The sequence below is a fragment of the Rhagoletis zephyria genome, unplaced genomic scaffold, assembly GCF_001687245.7.
Source record: "Rhagoletis zephyria isolate East Lansing unplaced genomic scaffold, Rhagoletis_zephyria_1.1 Rzeph_scaffold_05892, whole genome shotgun sequence".
Lineage (NCBI taxonomy): Eukaryota > Metazoa > Arthropoda > Insecta > Diptera > Tephritidae > Rhagoletis > Rhagoletis zephyria.
The window spans coordinates 1-11,984 of NW_016162975.1; the positions used below are offsets into that span (position 1 = coordinate 1).

At 35.1% G+C, this 11,984-nt stretch overlaps 1 protein-coding gene across 1 annotated transcript in view; it reads left to right on the top strand.

The window, feature by feature from the left end:
* The first annotated feature begins 298 nt into the window (after positions 1-298).
* LOC108372589 (transient receptor potential cation channel trpm-like) overlaps positions 299-11,984 on the top strand; it is a 31,105-nt gene continuing 19,419 nt past the window's right edge. The window contains exons 1-4 of the mRNA XM_017628315.1: positions 299-364; positions 615-801; positions 1,048-1,204; positions 2,320-2,421. Coding sequence (XP_017483804.1) covers positions 299-364; positions 615-801; positions 1,048-1,204; positions 2,320-2,421 — 512 coding nt within the window. The remainder of the gene's footprint in view (positions 365-614; positions 802-1,047; positions 1,205-2,319; positions 2,422-11,984) is intronic.

Consider the following 11,984-nt stretch of genomic DNA (forward strand, 5'->3'; position numbering starts at 1 on the left):
TTTCAATATGAATATTAACCTAGAATGTGGTAAAATATGCAGATATTTCTTTTAGCTTTTATCTACTTTCGATACTCTGCGGATTTGTCTGCATAAATATTTTGTGGCTATGGCCTTATACGTTTATCTTTTCAGTCAGTTTGCATAAGATTTATTAAATATGCGCAAAAAATTGAAAAGTTTTCTGATCATTTGGGACAATCGTTGAGTGCGCTCTAATCGAAAAAATTTGCAATGAAGTGATGTAAGAATATCGAAATAAAATTTAATTGCTTTATCTTGCAGGGGAAATAGGAGAATGTGGAAATATCACATGCAAAAGGCGGAACAATCGATAGAAAAACATTTAGGACCGTTTGTCCAAGTAGGTTTTAAAATGTATCTGCCCTTGAACAAATTTTGTTCTGATAGATTTTAAAACGTACTCGAACAACGCTACTTGGATTATTGGCAAAATTGTATGCATTCTTCTTCATATTTTGTTCATTTTCATTAGCAGTTTACCATTTTAACGATATCCTTCAAAATTTCCCCTTAATCATATGAACGCGGTAGGCGATAAAATGTACTAAATGCTTCTTATGTTTCCCCCCAACCACTTTTTCAATACACAGATAACCGTTTTTCGTATACAAGAGAAGCCCGAAGGCGAGGCGCAGGAATTGGATCAGACCATATTGACGGCGCTGTTCAAATCGCAACACTTGAGCCCACCGGAACAGCTGAGTTTGGCGTTGACATGGAATCGCGTCGATATAGCTCGTAGCGAAATTTTCGTCTATGGGCAGGAATGGCCACACGGTAGGTTGATGCTTTGCATTTGCTCATTAAAATGTACATACGTAGATATCTACGCATCTATTGAAATTTCATTGCCGTTATTTTGCCGCTGGTAATATTGTACTTCCAGTTTTCATTCATTTAGTTGTAATGTTGAATTTAAATTTAAATTTGACAAGCTTCAATGAAGATGTTTATCGAATTAAATGAACTTCCAATTTTCGTTACTCATCTTGTTTTGCATTCCACATTGTTGTCTGCTTTTAGGCGCTTTGGACGAGGCGATGATGCAGGCACTCGAGCACGATAGAATCGATTTTGTGAAATTACTATTGGAGAATGGTGTTTCAATGAAGAAATTTTTGACAATACCACGCCTTGAGGAATTATATAATACAAAACATGGTCCAGCCAATACTTTAGGGTAAGTAGAAGATCAATAAAAATGCATGTGAAAAAGCAAAGTCGGAGTGATAATGCTCTCACCCCCTAGGATTGTTCTATATCGAAAAAAGTATGCCCCTATTTTTTTTATTTTGAAATCGAAAAGTATTTTAGAGGTCGCTCAAAGCGCTCAACGGTTTCCATGTATTTATTATATTTATGAAAAAAAAACAACTTTTCGTAGAAATGGTATAGAATTCTTAAAAATCAATATTTTTCTATCGGAAAAACTATGTTTATCTGCAAGAAATTCCCAGTAATAATACCAAACGTTTACTTAACCATTTTTTCATCGCATTTGTAGGTCCGCGAAAAAACTCCGAAAACCCCGAAAAGTGCAATGGGGGGACCAATAAAAAATCGTAAGTATTCAAAAATGGTTAAATAAACAATTGGGTATTATTATTGAAAGTCTCCTGAAGAGAACCAGAGCTTTCCGATCGAAAAATATTGATTTTAAAGAATTCTATACCATTTCTACGAAAAGTTGTTTTTTTTTTTCGTATATAAAAATTCATGGAAACCTTTGGGCGACCTCAAAATATTTTTTGATTTCAAAATAAAAAAATAGGGTTATACTTTTTTTTCGTTATAACTAGAACAATCCTAGGTGGTGAGAGCATTACAATTCCGACTTTACTGTTTTTGGACCACCCTAAGATGCATATATATGTACAAGAGAATTAGTTTTGATTTTCGCTGTGTAAATCAGAGTTGTATCGTTCGTTGGATTTTCAAAAAGTAAGTGTCCAATTAAAGGGCTTGATCTGTAGATGTGCAATATGATTTTAGTTTTTTTTTTTTTGAAAAAGGGTGACTACCTTTTTGAAAATTAAATTGGAATTATTTAAAAGGTTAAATTAATTATTACCTATTTGTAAACATCGAAATAGTTTTGAAATAGCTTTAGTTTTTAATTACATGCCGGCGGTTGCCACCTGCTCAAAAGTAAAATCAATTCAATTCTTCAGTTAATTAAAATACATACATGGTTGGGCCGAATTCTTGTAAACTATGTATTCCGATATATACAAACTTTTCAATGGTCTTCCTTGGCTGAATTCTAATAAAACCATTAATTTTATTTGCTTATAGTTACATTTTACGCGATGTACGTCCACACATCCCCAAAGGATACGTCTACACATTACATGATATCGGCTTAGTTATTAACAAATTGATGGGTGGCGCGTATCGGTAAGTAAACTTCTTATTTTGCTAAATACAGATTTCTAACTACGTATGTAAACATACCCAGTGGGAAAATGTAATGTATAGTAATCGAAGAAATAATTAATGAAAAACCCTTTTCACATTCGAAAATGCATTTTTTCTCCCAGGGCGATGTCCTAAGAAAAGTGGGGCAATCAATTTTGCATAGCAATTTTTTGAACTTTTTGAAATCATTAGAATGCTGATTATATAGTTAGCAGTAATTCTATCGAGAACGCATAAGAAATACATTATATTGTTTATCACACATGTAATGCATTACTACTTTTCCGACTGGGTAACTATGTGTAGAACTACATACATACATATGTAGTATACAGAGCATACCGAGCCCTAACCGCCAAAATAACGTAAGCGAAATTTTTTTTCTACGAATGCAACTGAGAAAAACCAAACATTTTCTTTTTGCAAAAGTCAACATACATCAAAGCACACAATATCCAAAAATTAGTTAATTCTGCCACTTTTGGGCAATAACTAAATAAGGCAGCTTAAAATACGCATAGTTAATTAAATACAAACATATTTGGCTATTAAAAGCAAACATTTAATTCCGGCTGGCTTTAAACTTTAAGAGAAAGGGTATTCTTTGGGAATTTCACTTAATCACTTTCCCTACTTGCTTATTTTCCCATTTAATGTGTTAATAGGTCAGGCGTTCGGCTCGCTACGGCATTCTGCTGCCTGTTTATGGTGCCTGTTTATGGTGCCTGTTTATGGTGTGAACTGTTAAACCGAAATATGTACTTTGGCTGACCAACGGGCAGGCGAATGTTTATATGAGGATGAGTTTATGTAACTTTGTATGTATGTGTGAAGTGTGCCGTGTGTTAAGCCGAGTTGTTGACTTTGCGCTTCAGTGCAAGGGATTAATTTAAAGGTCCCTTGCGTGCGCCGCAAAGCTTTGCCTACTGAAATTTGTATATCTCTGAATGCTACGCGCTTGTGTTTGTATTGTGTGTGTGTGTCCCTTAAGCACACGCAGTGCCATATACATAAGTTTTCATGCTTGCTTGCTTTTTGTAGACCTTTATGTGAAAATTAGTCCTTGATAAGGTTGCTCTTGCACTGTGAACTCACCGTACATAGTTAGAAGTTTTCGGGTAATAAGAGCAAAATGTGAATGTAGTTGCTTGTAGCTAACCGAAATTGTTTGAACTTTAATTTGGTTCTTTAAAAATGCTTGAATTTGTGTATTAATTGGTACTCTTTACTCTGCGAAGGGTTTCATGCTTGGCTTTGGGTGGCTATTTAGCTGAGAGATAATTTAAATTAATTAATTAAATTTAATAATTTTGTGTGTAAAGTATGGATTATACGAGGGTAACTAACTAAGTCTATAGATGCCGCAATCCTAATGCCATTTGAGTCGTTCTATATACACCTGAAAACATTGACGCAAGACGATAACACAGCAAAAAAAAAACAGTGTCTGATGTCCATTTTCCCCACTACGTCAGAATTGGTGCCTAACCTCAAAAAACATGGCGGCTATTATGTGATACTTGTGATATTTTTTTTAGATAATTTAAATTTGAAATGTTTTTAGGTTGGTTAACCAATTGTTTGATTAATATACATATGTACACAATCCTTCTGGAGTAAAATATGAGCATCATGAGCATCCTATAAATTTATACGTAAAGTTTTGTACCAGCACCTCCTTTGGCTAGAGGAAAAATTTTGGACGATGCCCCAACCCCATTTTAGGGGAAAATACATAGATATGTATGTACATATGTTACCAACTCAGTTATTTTTACAAGCTTTTATTTACCGTGCTTGCCCTCAAATACGCATTTATGACAGATATTTTACGCATTCAAGGATGTTCATAAATAATTTTAATTGAAGACAATTTCAATATTTGAAAATCACTCATACGCCATCGGCTTACTTTGCGAACGCGAAATAATTTCGAGTTATGTTAATGTGTGTGGGTATGTGGGTGTGTGTACAGCATATAGTTAATATCTCTTTCACCAAGCCACACAAATGTAGCTTTTGATCCACTAGGTCCAAAGACTTGAAATCTGTGTCGTTATCCTTTCGCTGCTTTAACTAAACTTCATGTTTTCCTCTTTTTGCGCGCTATCTCAACAACGTTTTATTAAAGTTCCAAATCTACCTAATTTCTTTTTATTTTATTTTTTCCCTTTTGCCTTTTATCTTTTAAGACTTATCAACACTTATTTGCTTGCCCTTTTCGTTTTTTTTTTTTGTTATTTTACGAGCACTTGAGCACTTTAAGCCAAAAAGTTTTATCCAGCTCGCATAGAATTCAAAATCAAATGCCGGTCTAACTACAATTTGATGGTGATGACACTGATAATGTTATTGGTATGTAGCTAGTTGCTTTGGTTTCTTTAGTAGGTGGTAATAATGACTTTGACGAGGATGCCAGTTGATCCTTTTTTCGTTTGGGTAATTTTTTGCAACTATGGTTTTTGTTTAACATTTTTTGTTTTAGTTACCCTGAATGTTACTGCTCAAGAGATTTGGGCGTGATTTTGCATTGAAATTTATTGTGTCACTTTTGTTGTGTGCTGCTTATATTCAATTTGCTGACCCTTTTGTGTTTTTTTTTCATACTAGTAAATTTTTTGTGAGTATGGATTTTAGGCAACGAAATTAAAAAAAAGAGAAAAAATTGCTTGGTGCTTTAGCGTCTTAATTTTAGTTTGATAGGATTAAAAAGGAATAGAAAGAGTTTTTTTTACAGTTTGAAAAGCAATGGTGTGGCCATGCAGCGTGTCCATTGGCAAAATAATCTGGATTTCAGGAGTACCATAAATATTATTGTTGAATTTTTTAAATTTCTGGCCAAATGATTTTAAGTCATCGCCTATAATAGCTGCGGTGGACTAACCTCGATGTTGAAAGTCGAAAACATAGTGGATCCGATGCACTCCAGGGAGCGCTTTAAATTTTGTAATTCGAATTCAGTTGCGGTTTTGACCTCCGCAGCACTTGACTGTTACTAGAATAATGTATACCAGCTTTCAGTTATTTCCTTCTAAATTCATTTCGGTGTCACGCCGAAAATATATTTCTTCCGGTTTTCCTGCGCGATTTTGTGGAATTTTTATACATTTTAGGGGTACCAGTTACCGCTTTATCTCGTTTTCTAAGACCCTCGGAGAGAGCACCTCCTGCTTTGGAACTAAAACGTGACCACAATTTTTTATATCTTTGAAGGTCTTTGGAGGACTTTGGCAGGACCTAGAATTGACCCAATATATTCCAGTTTGTTGATAAATTTCGATAATGTAATACATATCGACAACTCAATGAATTTAAAAAACACAAGATCCGATAATTCAACAAAACTCGATAACTCGGCAAATGTCGATAATTTCGATAACTCAAAAATATATATATCTCGATATAAATCGATAGTTCTATAAACTTTGGATACCTCTATAAATCTCGAGAACTCATTTAATTTTGATAGCTCCATATTTTTCGAAAATTTCGATAATTCATTGCACTCTGGTAACACGATAAAATCCAATAAATAGTGATAACTCGATAAACCTATATAACCTTGAAATTTCCATAACTCTTAGAAAATTCCAAAAATATCGATTCGATAAATCGAAAAATTTCAATATCAAAATAAAAATCGATAACTTGATAATTTCAAGCAACTCAACGCCTTACAATGACTCGATAAATGTCGTTAATTCCGTAAATAATAATTTAATAAATATGGATAACTTGATACATTTCATTAACTCGATAACTCTCCGTACATTTCCACAACTAATTTTCAGTGTCTACAAATTTCGACAACTCAATAAACATTGATCAATTTGAATAATTCGATACTTTGCGATAACTCAATACATATTGATAACTCGATGAATTTCGATAATTATAAACTTGGATGATTCGATAAATTGCGGTAACTTGATAACTTTCGATAACAAAATTTTTTATGACTGAATTTATTTCAATACCTATCTTAGTATTTCACTTACCATAATTCTTACGTACTTCTCGGTTCGGTAAAATCGCTAAACGAACGGTGCCAAAATTTAGTTAGCGTATTAATATATAGATAACAATAATACTTCGCGTTATTTTTTAACTTTCTCAGTTTTGTCCAATAACGCAATTTTTTTTTTAAGATATTGGCCAACTAAGTTTTCGATATACATCTTGTTTTTTGAATTTTTGGTACATCATTTCCGAGATGACATTTTTTCCCACTCCTGCCTCAACGTTTTCCTTATGTCCTTTATCAACCTCACGACAGTGCTGTCATTGACCTGCTATGCGGTCCTGTTCCGTTTCAAGCTGAAATCCCGAACATTTTTTTGGCAGTTTCCTTGGTGTTTCTTAGCTTGCTTTAAAGTAATGCCTGAAGTTTTCCGGATTCAGTATGTTTAGAACGAGGCCAATGTTTTTGGATACAAGAAAGTTAATGGTGAATCTGGCTGGACTTAAATCTGCCAAGAAAACTGTGGCAGCAATCATTTTTCAAAACACTCCTTAATGTAGATTTCCCCGTTGATTACGCTAGTTGTCACAAATGAGGGTGTCCTTTTGCCACATTGGCAAATTGCCTGCCACATAACATACTTTTTACTTTTCAATATTGATTGAACTGTCTGTATCCAGGAGTGTTTCGGCCTTTGGTCCTGTGCTCCAGGAAGTGTGCCAAAGTCCACTTTTACGTCCAAAATGATGCAAGCTTATTTTCTTTCATAAAATTCCACAAATTTCTGTCTAGTGTTTGTTCTTCTTCTCAGTAATCTTTGCTGCTTTTTGCTTCTTCCTAGTTTCTAAATTATTTATTTGTCTTCTTTCATCTCGGCACCATAGACAAAAATAAAGTTTTCAATATTAAAAATCGCGCTGGTTTCCGGTTGGCAATATTATCAAGGAAGAACCACTTCGAAGTTCTATATTTAGTTACCTTTCTCTTTGCCACTCCTTAAAACCTTTGTAATTTCATGCATTTACTTTAAAACTTTCACAGATGTTTACGGCGTATTTGAATGATATAAATAAACACAAAAATAATCAAAGGTTTAAATACATTTACTATTTTATTTTTGCATCCAACCTATTTGCCTCACATTATGTATGTATGTGTAAACTTTACGATTTTCTTCCGCTTTTGAATCGCTCAAATTAGGCAAATAAATAAAATTTGCCCCAGGAGATGTGTCACTGGAATACAGCAAAGCGAAAAGGTGCCCCAAGGTTTGAGTTTTTTGCACATCCTCAATGCGTTTGTGTATATTCGTACATGTGTATGTATGTATCTTTTTACGCACTATCCTTTTTTGGTATCCCGAATACGAACGTCACGTGCGTTTTATAGTAGCTGGAAAGCCTCGAATGGCAATCAAGCGCATATTGTGTTGTGTTTCTTTTTGGTTTGTATAGATACGTTGATACCGTTAACACATACATACTTACATACATACGTATTTGCATATTTGCATATTGAGTTGTATATACAGTGAATGAAATAAAAACTGGGACACGATATTTCACCCAAGTTTTGGGCTATTTTTCTTTAGTTTATTTACTGTTTATTCTTTTTTTATGAAAGTATTACTTAACAAACATCGTAGTAATCAAAATTTCAAACTTTCTGCAAAAATTGTGAAAATTGCGCAAGGTTTGACCTAACTTCCTAACTTCTAAATCAGCATCTTTAGACAAAATGCAGTTTTGTAGCCCATTAAATTTTAGTACAATAAAGTGCACAGTTTGAGTAGCTGGGACTTACCGTTGATTTTTGGNAGGAGATGTGTCACTTGAATACAGCAAAGCGAAAAGGTGCCCCAAGGTTTGAGTTTTTTGCACATCCTCAATGCGTTTGTGTATATTCGTACATGTGTATGTATGTATCTTTTTACGCACTATCCTTTTTTGGTATCCCGAATACGAACGTCACGTGCGTTTTATAGTAGCTGGAAAGCCTCGAATGGCAATCAAGCGCGTATTGTGTTGTGTTTCTTTTTGGTTTGTATAGATACGTTGATACCGTTAACACATACATACTTACATATACATACTTACGTATTTGCATATTGAGTTGTATATACAGTGAATCAAATTAAAACTGGGACACGATATTTCACCCAAGTTTTGGCTATTTTCCTTTAGTTTATTTACTGTTTATTCTTTTTTTATGAAAGTATTACTTAACAAACATCATAATAATCAAAATTTCAAACTTTCTGCAAAAATTATGAAAATTCTGCAAGGTTTGACCTAACTTTCTAACTTCTAAATCAGCATCTTTAGGCAAAATTTTGGTGTGCAGTTTTGTAGCCCATTAAATTTTAGTACAATAAAGTGCAAATTTTTAGTATGTGGGACTTACCGTTGATTTTTTTATTTTTTATTTTTTTTGACGGTGTTCCGCATTTTTTTCCACACAAAGTGTGTTCGACAAAAATCTTTATATGGATGAAAATTCCTAGCACCGTCAGCGAAAAAAAAAATAAAAATCAACGCGATTTTCTACAGTCGTGAGATTTACACTTTGATCTACTAATTAAATAAGTAATAGAACAGGGTTGCTAAAATTTTTACAAAAATTTTGAATACAAATTTTAAAATTTTTGGGTAAAATTATTAAATTTGTAAAACACTTGTTGAAGAATTGGTTGCGTGTTTTTGCTAGAGCGGGACAGTGGTAGAGATAATGTTCGATACTCTCCACCTCTTCCTTATCACCGCAACTGAGACGAAAATCATTGCTGTGTTATCCTAACCCTTTTCCGTGCGTGCCCATCAGGCAGTGCCCGGTGATTATCCCGACCACTAATCGTTAGCCGAATTTCTTTGGTAGATTCCATCTGGCATTTACCTCATCGATAAGTTCGGGCTTTAGTTTGTGTTTACAGGAGGTTAGAGGTATGCCCGCATTTTGAGCAGAATCGACTTCAGATATTTCTGTCCGTGTCCTTGCGAGCTGGTCGGCTATGCAATTAACAGGAACCCATACAACAGTCAAGGAGCATTTTTATGCCAGCGGGTTGAGAGTCTTCCTCCATTCTATGGCTACTTTGGGTGTTTTTCCGTTAGATTTTAGAAATAGGGTTTAAGTCTGTTGCTCGTTTCAATTGGTTCCTCTCTGGGAGTTTTATGAAGAATTTGTTGTCTAAACAGAGTAGAGGAGTGGTATAATCTAACTGTCGTAGGACTTTTGCTTATCCTAATCTGATTTCAAAATACAACGGCTAATATACAATTTCGGGCAGACAATCGATTCGGCAAAAACTGAACGTAACTAATTCACTCACAATTTCGCTTGAAAGCTTTGACGACAAATGTGTACCGGAGAAAGATTCCTTTACGCAACGGCCTCTTAATTTTATTGCCATAATAAGTAGAATGTAATGATTTGTAAACACAAAACTTTGGTCGAATTTGATTTTAATTTGTGGGGCTGTGAAAATACACAAAAGCAAATAAAACTAAAAATGTTTGAGAATAGCTAAGCATGGGCTCAATTTTAATCGCTCATCCCCGATGTAGATTAATAAGTGTATGTAAAATTTCAATTTCCCAGCTTATTTGTTGTTTACAAAGACAAACATATCCACATTTGCACAACAAATTGGTATTTTCGTAAAGGAAATTCCATTTCAAGCAAACAACCATTATCCTCAATGTAGGCCCCGCAGCGTTTTGCCTTTGGCAGTTTCACATACTCGTAGTTGCTTGTATGTATGTATGTATTTACATATGTACACAGACGTACGAGTAGCTAAGTTTGGCTTTCGTCTCTTTAAACCCAATGTCCAGTCAACCAATCCCACCCTTTTCTCACAAGCAATTTAAAATCACGCAAAATTGTTTAGCTGTACCAAGCTTCGAGAAAATCTGTTGAATGTGATTTCAGTGATTGATTGTTTTAAAAGTGTGTATTCAAACATTCACTAAAACTCTAAATCAATAACTGGAAATCATTTGTTGATCCTGTGTAATGGCCCTTTAGCTCTGGCGCAAATAACGTTAATGGCCCTACACGCGTTCTGTTTTTGTGATTCATTTTACTGTGCTCATATCAGTGATGGTCTTTTACTACTGGTCCATTAAAGGAGTTAGTTTTGGTTAGCACCGTTGCTCTTTTAAGTTATTTTGTTCAACATACATTTATGTATACGTATGCTCTGCTATGCAGTCATATGTTAGTGGTTTTCGTTCCTTCGTCGTTTAGATTTAAAAAATGTATGTATGTACATTAGGATGCATCACTCTGCTTACATAAAAAATTGGTACTGTTTTTCTGTCGGAATTCTAAAACTTGTTATATTAACGCCTTTGCCAAAATATTTCGCAAAAAGTTTAAGATTTAAGTGAGCTGAACCCATTTGAAAATACCTCAAAAAATCGAGTTTTTTTATTAATAAAATTATTGCTTATGAATTTTTTTTTTCAAAAAATTCACACCAGATGATAGAAGAGCTTAAGTTAAAAGGTCTGCATAAAAATATTTACTAATTTTATGAACGGCATCAAACTAATGAGATTTCTTAAGAATTTTCAAATCGGTCTAGCCTACGCAAATCTTAATATTTGTCCGAAATATTTTCGCGGAAGTCTTAAAATATAATAAGAAAAATAATTTCGGTGAATAATTCTCAACGTTCTTTTAAAAAGGCTCCCTAATGTACACATAAATTTCACAGCCGACTAATGCCAATTCCAGGGAACTCTTCAAGGCTGTTTAAATAGTGCCATCTAAAGTATTAAGACCTGCGTTAAGAGAATGGCATATGTATCTCATCACGGTTCTCAACCTGTCAATGACCACTCTCATTATTCCCGAAGTGTGGAAATCGGGGAAAGTGGTCCCACTGCTGAAACCAGGAAAGCCAGCCAACAAAGGAACCTCTTATCAACCAATACCACTACTTTCCTCGGTAGCGAAGACGCGTGAGGCCCTGCTACTCCCGCACTCCACGAACCGCCTCCCACCGGGACTCAAACAGAGGTCGGCAGTCGTCAGTAACTTTTCGAGATAAAACATCAATATCTAGAAGAATTCTGCAAGTGGTTACACAGGGTGGTGCCCTTTCCCCTATTTTTTAATTTCTATATACCGAAGATTCCTCTGCCACCGAAGAGATTTTCCCTGATCCCATACGCTGAAGACTGCTCGATATTAGCGTCTGGGAAGGCACTTGATGACCTCTGCTTAAAAGTAAATGGCTACCGCTCCGCATTTTATCGCTTCTTCACTGCAATGAGCCCAACACTCTCCCCAACGAAATCAACGGCGGCCCTTTTCACCACCTGGACGAAGGAGGTCAGGCTTCGCACACGGTGAAGAACCCGATAATTTTAGCGGTTACCTTTGATAGCCTTCCCACTTTCTCCGCGCACACAACCGCAATTTGCAATAAAGTATACAGCCGTAAAATGGTTCTCACCTGGGAAAAGGACAAAGAAACGTTGCTGGTAACATACAAGGTAATTGGTCGACCGGCCAATGTCGCCCTATTGCACCCCCAGAGCTTCGACTACCACGAGAGACCCGCGCTACTTTG